Raw genomic sequence first — 18,808 nt, forward strand, 5'->3', positions numbered from 1 at the left:
AAACTTTACCGACTTCAACCTTATAGAAGAAAATGAAATCCATATGATGGAAGACTAAGAGAAAATCATAAAGCTGGTATGGAGATTATGAAATTTGTTATCATGGCTACCATTACATAAAATCAGGACAAAATATCAGACTAATAAAATGTTTTAAATCTCAATCAGTGTCCAAAACTTTGAAAAAAAGAGGAACCACTATAATAAACTTACATAATACTATAAATCTTCTTACATAATTTGCATGTTATATAGAAAAGATTTATACGGTAGTATTTCTAATTAGTAAAGCTATTCATTCTGTCTTGAGAATGGGAACTTAGATCCTAAAGAAAATTTTTTCATGTCTTGAACCTGACACAACATAAGAAAGACAAAAGAATCTAACTTTATATTTGACAACACCATATATGCTATTTCACATGGAAAGATATTGTATCTTTTAAAAGTTCTACTTAAAGCAAAAAAATAGAAAGCTTAAAATGTTGAAAAAAAGCAATGAAAATTGAAGTGGAAACTCCCATACAAGTTCGAAGATATGCATATGGCTTCATATCTCTATAGGACATTCCATTTGCACCAACCTGATTTTTCAAGGAAAAAATAACACAGCAAAATAAGTATCGGGAAGGGATAAGAGAAATCAAACTATGATCAATGGGTTTGTACAGAGTAATGTCTTATGCTAAAAAAAAACTTTACTCGCATAAGTTGAAAAAAAAGCAATCCAAAGTGTTGAAGATAGGGTAACATTAAAGATGACAAGATAGGGCAACGTCTAAAGATAACAAAATATGGTCATAAGGAAATACTCAAGGACCAAGACGGTTAAAAATAACACTAAAGACATGGCGTTTCGAGGATCATACCAAAAGAGTCTGGAAGTATAAGTAATGGATTGTACAGTACTTGACTAAGTGAAGAAGTCAGTAGCTGAAAAGAATCGTCACACTATCACAACCTCTTCTCTGGGCCTTGGGCTGGAACCCTTCCTCTTCTGCCAGGTTAAGAAGGCAAGAAGCATGTGGATGATATGACATAAGCACCAGGTAGGAGAAATAAGGTTGCCTAACACGGTATGAAAGCTTCTGTCACTGGTGTGGAATCACCAACTATGATATTTCCTAACGAAACAACTTAAAGACTTTTATAGTTTAGAGGAAGATTTAGCTATCAATATAGGATACAAAGAAAATGTGGGAAATAGTCAGGTAAAATATGGTCTCTTCAATCATTGAATAGTTTCTTTTAGCAGCTCTGAGATAAAGAAAAGATCCAGGGGGTACAGATCTGCAACTCTAGACCACATCCCTTAAGGTAAAGGATCAAGTAATTTGTGGAGGTTGAATGCCCTACACAACAGGAAGACCATTGGACATGCCTTAATGTCATTCTCAGAATGAATGCATCACCATCAACCAAAAGAGCACTAGTGCCACCAAAGGTGCCCCACGAAGGTGACTCAACCATGAGAAAAGGAAGCAAACAGGCATTAAGAGATGAAATCAGACGTAGAAATGAAAGAAACCAATTTGTTACGAGACTTACAAGAAAAACTAATTAATTTAAAAAATATAATGGGCAAAATATTAGCAGTAACCCTGCAGTGGGTTATAGACGATACAATGGTTCTTACTATGCAACAGAAAGAAAACTGTCTGAAAATATTCAATTTGTAAGAAAAGCTCCATTTCTTCACAGGAAGAAGTTGGCAAAACTGTAAATAAAACTAGCGTGACCAAGGAGAACATCATGAAGACCCAATGAACTGTGCAAAGCTGCATGACAGAATGAGGGTTGATACTAGTAGAATGCAAGGGTTTGGACATGACCAACTAAGCAAATGTTCACATATATATAGAACAGGTTGATTTGACAAATATCCTACACTAGAAATAAAACAACTCATGATAATTGGGACTCTCATTAGCTAATCCTTTACCATTTCCATAAAAATATCATCGAGTTAAAAGTGTTGTGTGATACTGTCCCATACACGGATGTGTAAATCCTTCAACTTTATTTTTGGGTCAACTCAATTGCATTATATCAAACCAACAACAAAAGAAAACTATAATTTCACTAGCTGAAGAGATCATTACTTTAATAATCCTTTAAACATGTCACTTTCAAAATAACTAAACCTCAACATTCAAGAGATTCTTTTCGGTGATAGCCTAACGTAACGATAAAAACAAAAGATTCCTAGATCAAATGAAACAAAAAATCATAAGAATTAAAAATTTAATAATCTTCACAGCACAGATACAAAGCTCCCCATTTCCAAACAGCATGCAATAATTAATTCCCTGTGACTAACGATTTTCTTAGACTAGATACTGTATGTTGAGGACTGGTTAGAATTAACATTTTGGCCCCCCCTCCAACCAGCAAAATATGAATATCAAGGTTGTTCTGTCTGGATTGTAGAATTAATCATAATTCTTGGATGGCTTAGATAGAGCTTTTAGTATATGCAACTGCAACATCTTTACATGATCATTTATCAAACAAAACATTGAGAAGAATGTTTCTGATCGTTTTCCACTGTTCATCCTATGCAATCGTTTCAAAATAAAACTATGATGCTCAATAAGCTTGATATTCATAGATTATTTCCTTAAAAAATTAAATTAAACTAAAAAAAACTTCAACGTAAATCTTTTGTCAAGCAGTAAATAACTCTTCTACTAGTGCGATAAATGATTGACAACCTCTTCAAAACTAATATAGCTTTAATAGCGAAATATTAAATTAACCTGAGCTTGACTATAAGCTCAATAACTGGGTCCAAATCATGAAAAGGGCACTTATGAATGTTTTTCTTTTTCAGTTACAAAACATTTCAAGAACTGATTGCGGTACTCAATTGTATATTTGAGTTAACTAAACACATCACTGCCAAAAATATCAAAAGTAGTACTCCCATAAACTCCCCTATACAGTACTGTGTGCTCATGATTGCAATTTAAACCAAGTTTGATTCCAAAACTTCTCCTTGAAACTAAAGTCTTGGATAACATTTCACAAACTAAAACAAGTGTCTTCAACTCTCCAAAACGTCTATTTGATGAAATTTACTTTTCTTCATCAATTGAACTGTATAAGACAAAGGAGTTCCTATGCATTAAACACTTTCACAAAATCATCAGAGAAACCTGTCCGCTGCCACATGAAAGTTTCTTGATGCTTCCATTCACTTGCACGGCACACTTCATCATTCAGAACCGACGTTCTGGAAGCGAGCCTTCCAAATGGAAACAAGCAGCAATGCAAAATACACTGTAGTTTTAAACTGACAAACAAAAAATTATAATATCTGAAATTCTGTGACTCCTCAGTTTACTCACAGATGAAGAAACAAGTTGGCGTTCGAAGTTTTCGTGCATCGAGGAAAAAAAATTAGTACAAAACAACATTTGCTAAGCACACTACCATATACTGTACACAGGAGGGGCACAAAATTCTTTCACCAACTAATAGGAGTAACTTTTAAAAAATACTTATAATTATATACTGTATCTACAAAGGACAGAGGAAAGGCCAATGACATATCCTGAGTGAGTACTGGGCAAAGAAGGGAACCTCTACAATCCCTTTGATACATCCAGTAGAGAACCAAGAGTTGCAATGCAACAGCTTTCTATTTGCAAGCCAACACTGCTGATGCTTCCGAGCGCAAATGCATTTATGAACGTAATTAAAAAGCACATGGGGTCGCTTACTAACACAAAATTAAAATAAAAATGTATGCTAGTTTATTGGACGAGGTTATATCAGCTGACCTCTTTACGTGACCGGATGGCGCAATCCTCGAGTGTCTCCGCAGCTTCGTACTTGCCCTGTCGACGATACAGCGCTCCAAGGTTTTTGAGGGTTGTGGTAACGGTGGGAGAATCTACTTTAGCAGCTTTGTGCCAGCCACCATATTCTCCATAGGGGGCTGAATCCTTCACCTTATTTTTATTTTCTTCACGCTCCTCTGCTACTTGCCAGATGGGTTTGTTGTCGCCTGTCGGGGAAAAAAAAAGTTAAGATGCAATGTAATAAAAAGTTAATAAAACTAACTTTTCACTATTATTAAAAAAACAGAGTTCCCTTGCTGTGCATGCAAGTATACAACTTAAATTTTTCCTAGCAATTCCTATACAAATTTTGGTCTCTGTAGCCACTGTTTGGAGAAAATTGTATCTATTACGTATGGACGATTCCATAGAAATTATACAATTATTAGTCCTGTTGTTCCTGGGATCTTAAAATATTTTTCCTAGAACTCTTACTGTGGGTCCATTCTTGCACCAGAGGTAAAGTTTGGCAAATTTTAATATAAACTACATACTGGAGCTTTTACATAAATGTTAAAGTTATTTCTAAGAAAGAAAGATTCTAAATGAACAATTATCAATTTTCCCTTGCATAGGGGGTTGAATATACTGGATCATTATTTCAGCAAAACTTAATTTGATAAAAAAAAAAACTTTGCGACAAGTTAAGGTTCCTTCCGTGGTTCTGCATAAGACTTAACAAGCAAATCTTAACCAAGAAGATTTTACTTATATCCAGTAAAGCCATAAGTTGACAAACATATTGGGTGTGTGACCTTCCTGTAAGAAATGTCGTCGTCGTCGTCGGCGCCCACTCGTGTCCGAGTATTGGGTTCTGTCGTTAGCCATCAGCCTCCTATCTATGGAGATGAAGAAGGGTGGAGGAAACGACAGAAAGCCAGTAGCTGGGTATATTGTTTTGGGTGGTCGTGGCTTTGCAACGGCTACGCACTCACACTTGGCCCACACCGTTTTCACCGCGGCTCAAGACATATGAGACAGGCGGCTTCTCCAATGTTGGTTGCACCGGGCTGCCGGGTTCTTGTTATGTCAAGGCCCGCCTTGTTGCCTGCCCGACAGGGCTGGGAAGCTCCGCCGTTGGGGTCTTGTTTGGTTTGATTTTGGAGTTTTCCTTCTCCTAGCCTTTGCCTATCTTAAATAAAGGAGAAGGCCTATAGGGGTCCAGTCTTGGTCTGGTCTCTCAGAACTGGCCTTAGCGGTAAGAAATGTAATCCACTAAATAATGATCATCCACTTGATACAGTGCATATGATTCCCCTTATACATCATACGCACCTTACAGTATAGAGTAATTCCGTGGTTAATATAAACCGTATTTTTCAATAATCTCATATTAAGAGATTTATTTGAAAAGATGACATGCTTCTGAAGCTTCATCCTTGCGAACTCATCATCATTATGTGCAGTTTTGACGCTGTTACTGTTTTTAGAATGATATATCATTAATTTATTCTCATCATTTATTTATTTCCTTATTTCCTTTCCTCACCAGGCTATTTTTCCCTGTTGGAGCCCTTGGGCTTATAGCATCTTGCTTTTCCAACTAGGGTTGTAGCTTGGCTAGTAATAATAATAATAATGAGGAATCCTACTTCCTATGCTTACAAGATATGATCTTGTGAATTACATAATTCATAAAATGTAAACAAAATCATGAGCATTAGTATTGAGCATTCTTGCTATTATATTAAAAAAAAAAAAAAAGAGAGAGAGAGAGAGAGAGAGAGAGAGAGAGAGAGAGAGAGAGAGAGAGAGAGAGAGAGAGAGAGAGAGAGAGAGTGTGAGTGTGAGTGTGAGTGTGTGTGTGTGTGTGTGTGTGTGTGTGTGTGTGTGTGTGTGTGTGTGTGTTCTCAAATCTACAAAATCTGTTGGATATCGTTTCATTATCATGCCACGACTCATGTCCATACAGTAACACCGATCTCACTAAACTGATATATAGGCTGATTATTTTTATGTAATTTCAGGCAATTTGACTTCCAAATTTCACTTAACCTAACCATTGTCTGATTTGCTTTTTTCAATCTTTCATTAAACTTAAATTCTAAAGATCCAGCATTGGAGATCAAAATTCCTAAATATTCAAATGATTCCACCTTATTAATCCTTTCTCCTTCCAATGATATTTCATTTTCCATTGCATATTCCATTCTCACCATCTCAGTATTTCTTCTATTGATCTTAAGACCAGCTTCATGGGATATTTCATAAATTCTAGTAGGCAAGCTTTACAAGTCCTGTGGTGATCTGCTAATAAGGACAGCATCATCAGCATACTCGAGGTCAGCTAATTTCATGTTACCAATCCAGTCCAATCATTCTTCACCATCCCCAACTGTTCTATGCATTACAAAATCCATGAGGAGGATAAACAACATAGGTGACAACATATTCCCTTGGAGTACTCCACTGTTCACTGGAAATTCATTTGATAGGACTCCACTAACATTAACTTTGCACTTGCTATGCTCATGAACAGACTTAATCAAATCTACATATATAAGAGGAACTTTATAATAATGCTGGATTTTCCACGAAATTGGCCGGTGCACAATATCAAAGGCTTTTTCATAGTCAACAAATGACATCTAAAGTGGATTTCTATATTCTACACATTGCTGTACCATGTCTTAAAATTAAAATTTGGTCAGTACAACTTCTACCTTTCTAAATCCTGCTTGTTCATCTCTCAGCTTTTCATCAATCTTTCTCTCTAGTCTCTTTAGAATGAGGATACTATATATTTTCATGACAACTGACCTAAGAGTAATACCTCGGTAATTATTGAAATCAGTCAGATCTCCTTTTTTTTGCCATTTTCACCAACACTCCTAGCTCCCATTCATCAGGTTCTACCTCTTCATGCCACGTTCTACCAAATAATCTTGTAAGTATTCTGGGAGCCACTCCATTTTCAGCCAGTATCATTTCAACAGTTATTCCATCGTATCCAGGTGCTTTCCATCTCCAAGTTTTTTAATGATAGCTTTGAGTTCAAACACACTGAATTCATTCATGGGCACATCAAAGTCTTCCTCTGCTTCAGGTATATCAATCAAATTATTCCCTTCATATCTCCTATTCATGACCTCACTAAGTGTTCCATCCAACGTTGCCTTTCTTCATCTTCTGTTGTTATAAAAGATCCATTTCTCTTTTTAATGGGTTATATGCTTCTTTGCCCCAGCAAAGATTTCATTAGTAATTCTATGAACACTTCTTACACCATAGCCACTCCCTGAATTCATAGCTTAGCCAACCTCATCTGCTTTCCTGTCTAAATATTTTCTCCAGTCCTTCCTGGCTTTTCTTTTGACTTCACTTTCAATATTGGAATTTTTAGCATACTCAACCTTGTAACTTTTATTACTTCCTGAAAAACTTTCAACAATCAATTTGTCCTTGTCTCCTTTTTATAGTATCTCACGTATCATTTGATATCCATTAAGGTATTTTAATCAAATAATTTTATTTCTATATTCACCTGATGTTCATGTACATGCCCACCTGCCTTTCCAAATGACTTGTGATGTCAAGAAATAGGGAATAATTTTGAATTCAAAACTGAAGAATGGGAAACACTTAGTATGCTACTTAACACTAACTGCAAGACTGTTTTAATACTTTACTGACTGGGAGCATGTATATTTCTTACAGCAAAGAAAATGGGAAAAATTTTAATAAATATAGGGGGTAAACGTCAATAAGCCGAGCTTCTAAAGAAGCAATATGAATGTCAGGCGAGTATATAACGAAATAAATGGGAGGAAGACTAATCTAACCACTAAGAAGTAATATAAAGAGGAATTCTGGAGAAATTAAATTATGATCAGTCAAAAGCCTCAAAAAAAAAAAAAAAATATGAGAAAGGGACAAACCTGGAATTTTTGAGATACAGAACATGTCATACATATCTTCAAAAACATATCTGTATGAGGAGAAAAAATAAAAAATGTGTTTCTTACCATCGATGGCACCAAATTCTCGCTCGTGAGCTCGGGTCAGCACCTGCTTATAGAGAATCTCGGCCTCCTTGTATTTCCCCTGCTTGAGGTAGGCCGACGCCAAGTTATTCTTGGTTTTTGCAACGTTGGGGTCATCAGGACCCAATTTGGTTTCATATATTTCTAAAGCCCGCTGGTAGTACCTCTCTACTTCTTCATACTTGCCCTGCAAAAGAAGACAATTTTAATCTTTAAAATAATCCTCTATAAGTATTAAAAAAGTTTAAGTAAATAATTTTGGACTGAAAAACTTATCATTAACAGGCATAAAATGCAGTATGCATGCATTCAACTAGGGCAACCATAATCAAGGGTAAAAAAGATATGGAAAAAAAAAACTAATTTAAAAAATATTTGCCAGCGTATGATATACTATCCTGTGTGACTAAACAATAAATTATAAATCTTTTATGGGGCCTGCTAGATATTATCAAAGGCACAGGATTTTGTAAAGTAAACTTTATACACAACCAACATACTTCACGTAAGTATTTACCAAGACGTTAAAATAACCAGTTTTAGAAATGGTGATGCACCAACTGTGATTAATTAAGACTTATCTGCTCCACTTTACGGATATATCTTGCAAGATTTTACAGCAGCCCCCACCCCACCCCCACCCCATAAGCAATTACTGTATGCACTTCTTATCTCGTTAATACCGAAGGATCATTTGCTACACTTAAGGTTTCAATCCCAGTAATGATAAGAAAAGCTGGAATTGAACACCACATCCAATATGGAGAATATAAATTCTCTCTCATAAAAAGAGATGATTAATCAGAGGAACTTCGATGGTTCAAACCTGGTGCAAATGTTTTTCTGTTGATCAGGTTGACAAGTCATGAAATCACAAGACTCGACCTAATAAACCATTAACTTGAAAGAGTTCATTAATGATGCTTCTGTACAATTTCCTTTCATAGAGATTATAGAACCAGACTATCATTTATATCCCCTTAATCAAAAACTAAATCAGGATTTCAGATATTTATTTTGCCATATAAGGGTTTCTTAAATTGTAAGCTTTGGATTGCTATCACAATTCTAGAAACAACTGAAAATGCAATTGTCATGTAATGTTCATATTTACCTAACAAAGAGTTTGTGAGAACTCTGCTGTGAATACAGGAGAGTTTTTGATCAATGAAAAAGTCATTAATGTTGACACCTACAGAGGGCCTTGACTGGCACACTGTAGAGGGTAAAATAGTTATTTTGTAGAGTATATTTAGCCAGCTATACATCTTTCTGCCTTCCTTTCATTTATTCCTATTGCTCATATCACATAACTGCCCACCTTCTTTCATTTAAATTTGTTCTGATTTTCGCCTCCCAAATAAAATCAAAATCAGGAATAAAGTAAGACTACACTCGCTATAGCCGACTGTTACACAAGTCTATGCAATAACCACTAAGCTCATTCAGCAGGAAATCAAAATTCTTTTCCAACGAGCTTAAAGAAGTTTCAACTTTGTCTTTAAATAAGTAACATATCATTATAACTCAAGCTGCAACCCTAGTTGGGAGAGCATAATGTGACGCCACAAAAGGCCCCAATAAGGAGGGTAACCAAGTGTGGACAACAAAAAGAAAAGCCAAGAACAAGCCAAAAAGAAAGGAATAACTAAAATAAAACAAAAATGAATAATAAGTTTAAATAAATAACAGAAAAACTATGAAATATGCATCGTTTCTAAAAAGAATAGCATATACATAAAGTCTGAACTTATGAAGTTCCAATTCTGCAGTTTTATCCGGAAGATCATTAAAAATTTGGGTCATAGACAGAATAATATTTCTAGAGTACTGTGTAGCATTGAATCCTAATAAAGAAAAGGCTGGACTGTTAGAATTAATTGTATATCTAATACAATGAAGTAGATTGTATATTAGGGGATGATTTGAATGCAAAGGGTGGTCAGTATAAGAAAAATCATTGTGCACAATGACCTAAAATTACACCAAAGTGTGAGAGATTCAATATTTGTAGCAGGAACAAGGAATCTTGTAGACCTGAAGTTCTAGTCCAACAATTTAAGATAAAGTCAGCTGCCGACAGCCATGCAGAAGAAAAATATTCAAAACTTAATAGAATGAAAGAATTAAACACTATAAGCCTTCAGATTTTCGAAAATATTAAACAAATATTTTGTACAATTGAGGAAGAGAGAAATCATATATGTTTCTCAAGTGAATTTGCAATCATGAATGAACATGAATGACACCTGGAATTTCAATGACCTACATATAGTTAAAAAACACAGCAGAGAAAAAAATCTGATAGGGGAAGAGTCAAGGCCATAGACCTGCTAACAACATAATAAGTTACATCATTCACTAATTTGAGTTAGTTCTATGATGAGATTCAGCAACCTCAGTTCTAAACTCAGGAGATGAGATTGAATCAAAGAGTACCATCATTTTCATAAGGCATAAGCTTATTTGATGATCAACTGACATTTGAGTTGATGTTTTAAAGATGAAATAACATACAAGCAAATGCTGTAGTTTGAAAAAGGTTCAAGAGCACTGCCCTGAGGAATGCCAAAGATAATATCTCCGTAGTCACTAAGGTGCCTATCAAAAACTGCATTATAGTCTTTTAGTTAAAAATTCAATAATAAAAATAGAAAATTATCCACTAACTCCCCCCTATTCTAATATGAAAACAAAGGCCTCATGATTAACGTGGTCAAAAGCAGCACCGATGTAAAGGACAAGCAAATGAAGTTCTGATGTATATACCTTTCGTTCATGAAAGTAATATCAATGAATTCTACAAAAATGCATTAAGTATGTAATTCAATTACAAATTAAATGCAAAATCTCAACTAAAAAGATTTATCTTCCTATTTTTAATACACTTCCACAGTCTTTATGGGCTAGCAAATGCCATACTGATTCATAGAGATAGCTCACATCTGCAAAGGCTACCCTCTCAGCTACTGTCATTAAAGGTTATAGGTGTCAGACTTCAATTCCAATTTCATCTCAGATAAGCAAGGCAAACACCACCTAGATCCCCCCCCCCCCCCCCCGGGTGACAAACTACAGAGTTAAACTTCCCATTCTACAGCTTGAACTCGCAGGCCAAGGAGGGACTCTACTGTTCATTCAAATACAAGGCTAGCACATTACCAACGTACAAGCCATGTGGATGGTACCACAAACAGATTTGACAGTTCCAATAGCTGGATTACTTAAAAATACAGTATTAGGTCAACAAAACATTTATGCCTAATGAGGCCATTCTCAGATTGGCCTAAAAAGAATTAAATCGAAAACAATTGAATTACTAAATACTGTAATTCTTATAACAAAGTTCGACATGAGTCACAGTATGACAATGAAACAATATCCAACAGATTTAGTAGACTTGAGAACAAAGCCCTTAGAAGAATACTAGGGGTTAAATGACAGTACAGGATTAGAAATGAAACTATATGAGAGATTACTTGGGTGCCAAATGTGGATGAGATTATGGTAAGGGGTAGAAGTTGATGGTTTTGGGCATGCTCTTTGCACTCCCCAAGAGAGATTAGTTCACCAAATTTTTAACTGGGCTCCACAAGTCACTAGAAGAGTTGGAAGACCCAGGTCCACATGGCTGAGGACTATGAAGCATGAAGTAGATGACGAATGGAGAAGTACTGTATTGATTTAAAAGCTCAGGATAGACATGACTGGCAAAATCTAACATTCCTAATTGAAACCCTTTGCGTCAATAGGCATAGGAGGAGGAGATGACTTCTATACTCACCTGATGTTCATTTTACTTCTCTAGAAACTACGTTTAATTGACATTTATCAAAAATAAATTTAATTTCCCATTTTCTTTACCTTCAATAGACACGCCACTACGGACATTCTGACAACAGTGGCCACAGATGTGTGAGCCATCCCCTACGTGACCAGAAAGGAGCTTTTAGCTTCATTCTACCAATCAGAGAGATCCTTAAATTGTTTATCACCTGCTAAATTACGGTAAATGGTGGGGCTGCATAAAGACCCAGATTTGAACAGTCTTGTAACAGGGCATACACCGTCCATGTTGAGGGCTCTGGCACTAGTAAACGAAAAACAATTTTTTTTGTTCAGTGACAATGCAAACATGTCAATGTTCGGGTCCACTTCTGAATCTATAGACATTGAAACAGATGGAAGGACCATTCGTTTGGCAAAATCTGACTTTCTGCTTAGTTGGTCAGCTAAGACATTTGATTTCCCCAAATAAAGTGAGTAAGCAAGGTAATCCCTCTCAGAGTGATCCAGGATAACAACACTTTGTCTAACCACTGCGGGCCTGGAGATCTTGTACCCCTTTGATTTTGGATGTAGGCTAGTTTATAGGTTTAAAGGCCACTCATGAATAGCAGAGGTAAGGGACAGAGACATTGCCCTAGCTAGCAGGACAATGCCCTAGAGACTGACAGTATGTACATATGATAAGCAACAAAGCCAACTCTCCACCCAAGCTAGGACCAGGGAGAGTCAGGCAATGGCTGCTGATGACTAAGCAGGTAGACCCATAGGCTCACACAAACCCCCTATTATCAGCTCATGAATAGCAGATGAAAGGGACAGAGACATTGCCCTAGCTACAAGGACAATGCCCTAGAGACTGACAGTATGTACATATGATCAGCAACAAAGCCAACTCTCCACCCAAGCTAGGACCAGGGAGGGTCAGGCAATGGCTGCTGATGACTAAGCAGGTAGACCTATAGGCTCACACAAACCCCCTACTATCAGCACACAAGGATGCCGAAATTGCAGACACTACAAGAAATTATCGAGCTTGCGCGGGACTTTAACCCAGTATGGCAGAATGCCAGCCAGGGAAGTTTCCATGAGGCCAAAAACACAGCCACTATCTTCCCTACCATCAGCAGTTCCTGAACCTGAAGAGTTTTCAATATAGCTAGTAACTCTAGGAAATTAGTGTCCAAGGTCCATTTCCATAAGAGATGCAAATGATCCAGAATTGCTTCCCACCCTTCCTGTGAAGCATCTGAGAACAGAGATAGGTCTGGGATTTTCAAATACCAAGAAACTCCCAGAGATAATCAACTGTGATTGCCCTATCAACTCAGTAGAAGTTGGTTTTTCATCACTGGAATAAAAAGTTTAGATCAGCTATTCTGTTCCAATATGAACTGAGATCAATTTGAAAAAAAAAAAAAAAACACATTTCAAGGTCAATTTCTCTAATGAAGCTATGGTTCCTAGTTACCTAATCCAAACTGATATCTGCTTTGACATTTTCAACTTTTGTAGCAAAAGAAGAAAAGACTGGATCCTCTTGGAAGGAAAAGTTTGAAAAGGACATATCATTCCCAAATATAGCATCTTCTGAGTCAGGGCTAGGAGGGATTTCTTGGAACTGACCACGATCCCAAAACAATCCAACATGAGTAACCACACTTGTTGAAATCTAATCCTTTTCAATGAATTGCTTAAAACTAACCAATCATTCAGGTACAAAAGATCTCATTTTGAGATGGGGATGGCACCGACACCTTAATCGGTAAACCTTTGACCCACTGATGAAATGAAGGCATTTCCTTATATTGAGATGAACCAGAAGTGGAAACCTGCATACAAAAGGTCTATTGTAAACATCCAATTTTTATTTCATTATCAACCCCAGAACTAGTGAGGGTGTATCTATTGAAAACTTTGTGAGCAGTGCAAACTTGTCAAGGACTGAGACATCTAGAACGAGCCTCCAACCCCTTGAAATTTTGGGGACTAAGAATAATCTGTTGTAAAACCCTGGGAAAGGGTTTATGATTTCTTTTCTAGAAGGTTTAGAATTTCTAATTGTAAAGTGTGAACTTTCGCTGTATTGGCGAGATATATCAAATACTGTACAGAGCTAGTTCTTTGGGCAGGGGAGGATTGGAGGTTAGGGGAATCTTATTAACTTTCTTTGACCACAAGTATCTCCAACATATTAGTATGAAAGCTATCCCAAAGGAAATAAAAGTGGGTAAGTCTTCCCTCTACTGAAATTTGCTGGGAAGGACCGCCATACCATTCTAGTCTTCCCTCTACTGGAATTTGCTTGGAAGGACAGCCATACCATTCCAAGATAAAGTTTTAGGAGTCCCGTTGATAACCGTTTTGGAACATCTACTATAACAGACTTCCGATGTTTACCACTTGGCGACAATTCTGAATCTGAAGTATTTGACGTAAATGTGCTAACTAGAGTATTCCTAGAGAAGGACCTCAAGAGAAGGACCTCAAAACATCAGTTTTGAGTTCTGGTCTCTACTTGAGCAACCACTTTATAAATTTTACCACATCTAACACAGGACCTAAAATAGAGAAAGAAATTAACACCTGTTTTTGTGCCTCAGAGACTGGCCTAACCATAAAGGCACATACCTGCTCTCTTCTCTTAATCACAAAAAACACACAGGCATATAACAGAGACCCATTCCAAGATAGTTTTATCTAAGCAGGAGGTCAAACAAAATTAAATTCAAATCCTAACGTCCTGCAAATTTCTCTCCTAAGAGACGGGCAACAACCCCTATTATAAAATTGCAAAGGAAAGTGATTGAAGAAAACTAACTTGATTACCCACAAAAACATCTCTTTAGTCAAAATTAACAATATCTAAATTTAAAGATTTTCCTTTATTAGGCACAATGATGGGCTCAATACAAGAGATTGAATTGAAATCTAAAACAAGATTAGGCAACTGATGAGTCTTATACAAGTCAACACGTCTGTGTTATCGAAGGCTTAAGGATTAAACGAGAACCAGCATAGCTTATCGTTTTATGACTATAATATCTACCATGAAGTTGGAGAACTGAGAGGTATAAACAAACCTTGGAGGTACCTACCTCTGAAGACTTGGAAGAGTAAGAATCTTCCAAATTTACCTTAATCAACTTATTATGATTTTCTCAGCAGAAAGGTTACGTACGGTTTGAAAAGGAGATACTTATTCGTATTCAAGGTCTGTATCCGTTTCCTCGTCTTCCTATACAGCAGGACAAACCAAGGGAAAATCAGCTTATTTCCCAGTTTGTTTAAAACAGGATACAGGGGCTGCTGCAGATGTGCAAAGGACTCGTTGGGTCCTGCTGTGCATGCATGCAGAGGACTCTTTGGGTGATGTTGCAGGGGACTCGTTTTGGCAGTTGATGTACTAGCGCCTACATTTACCCAGCTGGAGTTAACCCAAGCTAAGGTAGTGTCTGAGATTGCAAGTGAATGGAGTTACCAAAATTGGTAAAATTTCAAACCATTCAAAAACAGATGGAGATTCCTTGAATTTGGATGAATAGGAATGTGAAAGCATTTATCTGTCAAGTTTATCAAAATGATCCAAACTTTTTCCCTCACTACCTCAAGAACTGTTAAAGGCGTTTCCATCAAAATCTTAGTGAGAACTGTAAACCTATTTAAAATCAAAACATGTAGAGTGGGTCTCCAACCTCCTGATGCTTTGAGAACAAGTAACAACTCATTGTAAAACCCTGGAGATGGATCCCAAACTTCTTGTTTAACATTCTTCTCTTCAAATTCACCAATCTCTACATTCAAAACATTGGCCTATGCAGAATTTCTTAGATAACTTGGAAAAGGTATTGGTTCCTTAGACAAGAGAGGATTAGGGGAGGGAGGGATTTCATAGACCTCTTTGCCCAAAGACAGCACCCTCGGAATGAGATGCAAGCTTTCCCATGCATGGTAAAAGTGAGAAAATGTTACTCCCACAGATATCTATTAGGAACAAATGTGCCAGGAGGGATTAAACAACATCAACTATCTAACGCAATGGCAACAAGTGAACTTTAAAGATAAAAATATCTACGTTTTACTAAAAGGATGTTGATGAAGGAGAGGTCTAACTGGTGCGGGACCTATGGTCGTGGTTCTATCACGCCCCAGTAACTATACAGACACTCATCGAGTGAGCAAGCTGGGTTGATTCCTGGCATTCCATGCATTCCTTTTTTCTCTGGTATATTTAGTAATACTTATGCCTTAGAAATGGTGCTTTAAGGAGCATTTCACTGGGCGACACAGGTTCCTCGCCAAGAAATAGATTTTTCTTTCGTCAAAATCCCTTTATTTTTATTTTAGGGTAAACATCGGTATTAAATATGGCTTTGAGAGAAAAGCATTATAAACATCAGGGAAGCTTCATAGAAATAACTTGAAGGCTACAGATAAATTTGATCAAGCTTTGAGAAGTAAGTCATAGCAAACTCATGAGAGATTCATGCAAATAATCAGGATTCTAAAAATTTCACATCTCAATCTTGCCTAGTACTGATAAATATTCATGATCCTCTCGAGAAGTTTTTAACTCTTTTGAACTTCACTTCTTCCTCTTGGACCTTGATGAACCTATACTTGGCCATCCAAGTGAAAAAAAACCTATTTCCCCTATACTACAATATCATCGTCTGACCTATTTCTCCTTTAACACCTTGCACCCATCCCTGATATTTGTACTTGATCCAGAATTGCTTTCCTTCAATACAAAAACAAAGTTTTAAAGTATACTTGACAGGATATCCCAACAACCTAAGATCAATTTCCTTGAAACCACAGTTTCTTCTACCTTTTCTCAGTAAAATATACTTTTCCATCCCATTCTTCTGCCAATGAAGTGAAACCTATCCCTTCTGTCTTCAGTTTGGGTTTTGCATTAATTTAGACTTGAAAAAGCTCGCAAAATAAAAACAAAGACTTAGACTATTAGGCTCATGCTTTCTGAACCTTTTAAAACTGCATACTAATAGACATATTAACATGCATACTATTAAATTTCTTAAGACTTTTGTAATTTCGGCATCAATTTCACCTTGAATGTTGCTTTTTTAACACTGCTTTGAAATCAGAAATCTGGTTCTACCTCTTTTCTCAACATGCTTGAATCATTAGCCATTCAACTTGAACTTTACTACAATCTGGTCTCTGCTGAAGATCTTTTTTTTCTGACCCAAATGACTTCTCATTTCTCTATTGTGCCGATTATATTTTAGTAGTAGTTTGACAAACCAGAGTTTACATCCTTAAGACTCGCAGGGATGTCTAAGTTGGACAGACGGAAAATCTTCAGGATTGACAAAAATTACTCCAAAGATTTGTTCAAAAGTGTTAGCATTCATTGCATTCCAGGATTGAGTTATGTGGGTTGTTCATCCAAACCAAACGAGTCCAATGAGTATGACCATTTCAAATAAAGGATATTACCTCAAGATGGTGCTTTAATTGAAAGGAGGGTAGTTATAAAAGTCAAACATTAGCTTCCGTTCAAAGGTTTCCAAACTATTTTAGGCTTCCAGGTGGAGTCTTAGTTGCTCCTCGCCTTGATACAAACAAACCAATTTTTTTTTTAGTTTGCTTCAAATTGAAAACAATATTACACAGAAAATGTGTACTCAGTAAAGATGATTTATTTTCAAAAAGGGTGTGCTTGGAGCAGGGAATACCAATTTCTCCACATCAGGCTGGAACTTGATTAAAAGAAGTAAATCCAACGTTCAGTAATCTTAACTTTGTTTCTTTGTTTGGAAAGAAGCAAGATGACTGTACTGAAGCCCCTTTCTATCAAAAAATTTCATTGTAAAGGCAATAAAATACATCAACTTGCTCCACAGTACTGGATAGAAGTCAGAGATTATATATTTTTAAACCAACAATCTTGATGATTTCTTAAACCTTGGCCTTAGCTCATTATCACTTTGAATTAAAACATTCTTCTTCTGTCATTCCTGTTTCCTCACTGCTGACATCTAAGATTGGATTGATTACAGTCTGGTATTTTAAGCAATAAAAGATCCTGGAATCTTTCAACTCTTCCAGGTGTGCACACTTGACTTGAAAGTCATCATCTGATATGATCTTCTTATACAAATCAGAGAGGCCTAAAAACTGGCAGAGTTCATGATGGGCTTAGTTTCATCTGAATTACTTTAGCTTTCAGATACTGTAGCTGATTTCACATTGATATGGTTGCCATTACTTTGTCATATTTATGTTCTCATCAGAAATTTACAGTAATTGTATCTCTTGTCATAATTATGAAACAAGAAATGCATTCAAAGTTCTGAATGCTCTTGACTACCATAGCATACACCATACAGTAACACTACCACTTCGTCATATTAGTATACTTTTTAAAATTCTGAACATTATAAGAATGAAATTAATTAAAGTGCAGTACTTACAAACCTGAGACAAGCTTTTGACCAAGTAGCATAGTTGCTTACTCATCGAGTCTGATCCAGCTATGCAATGGCTATGTGTAGTAACTACAGGTTCCCTCTACGAGTCTCCTATGTGATGTGAATAAGCGTACATCAAGTAAACGTTCAGATTTTTTACTCTGCCTTTATATTATGCAACAGAGCAATGCATTCGTTTACAATTCTGGCAGTTTCATTGCCATAGAGTTCATGACATATGTTTCGTCATTAAAAAACAAACTATTTATAGCGTAAATAGTCTTAATGCCACCCTGTCACCCCACCCCCCACAACTTCTGTCTTGCCACCCTCCCAGTATCAATTGCCCATGGGGACGATTTCGCCCACTTTAGGAACCACTGGTTGGTCTTTTCCAATCTAATATCAGCTTCATTGTTCCATAAACAATTCCATTTGATAATGATAGTGTCAAAGATTGTGTACTTCTTCCTCTACAGGTAATAAGAAGTGAAAAAGGTTCTTTCCACTCTCTCTAGTCTTACCATTTTCTTATCGACTCACTATCTTAGCCTGAATCATCTCAATACCTGAAACCTTATTTAGTTTACCCATCAGACATAAAACCAAACTTAGGGAGATAAGGAAATCCAAGATACAGTAGTTTAGTTAGATTTCAGGGAACGTTATGAAGAGTTCAGTCCGTTCAAGACTTTTGCTTTTACTTGGCTGTCAAGTTATGGATTTTTCTTTCATATATATAGTGTTTGTCTAA

At 36.5% G+C, this 18,808-nt stretch overlaps 1 protein-coding gene across 10 annotated transcripts in view; it reads right to left on the reverse strand.

Annotated features, from left to right (window-relative positions):
• Positions 1–18,808, reverse strand: part of Klc (kinesin light chain) — a 181,927-nt gene that overhangs the window by 33,975 nt on the left and 129,144 nt on the right. For all 10 annotated transcript variants that reach the window (XM_068390937.1, XM_068390939.1, XM_068390935.1 and 7 more), the window contains 2 exons: positions 7,811–8,015; positions 3,786–4,012 (listed from right to left, as the gene is read on the reverse strand). In XM_068390937.1, coding sequence (XP_068247038.1) covers positions 3,786–4,012; positions 7,811–8,015 — 432 coding nt within the window. The remainder of the gene's footprint in view (positions 1–3,785; positions 4,013–7,810; positions 8,016–18,808) is intronic.

The sequence above is a fragment of the Palaemon carinicauda genome, chromosome 17, assembly GCF_036898095.1.
Source record: "Palaemon carinicauda isolate YSFRI2023 chromosome 17, ASM3689809v2, whole genome shotgun sequence".
In the NCBI taxonomy this organism is placed as follows: Eukaryota; Metazoa; Arthropoda; class Malacostraca; order Decapoda; family Palaemonidae; genus Palaemon; species Palaemon carinicauda.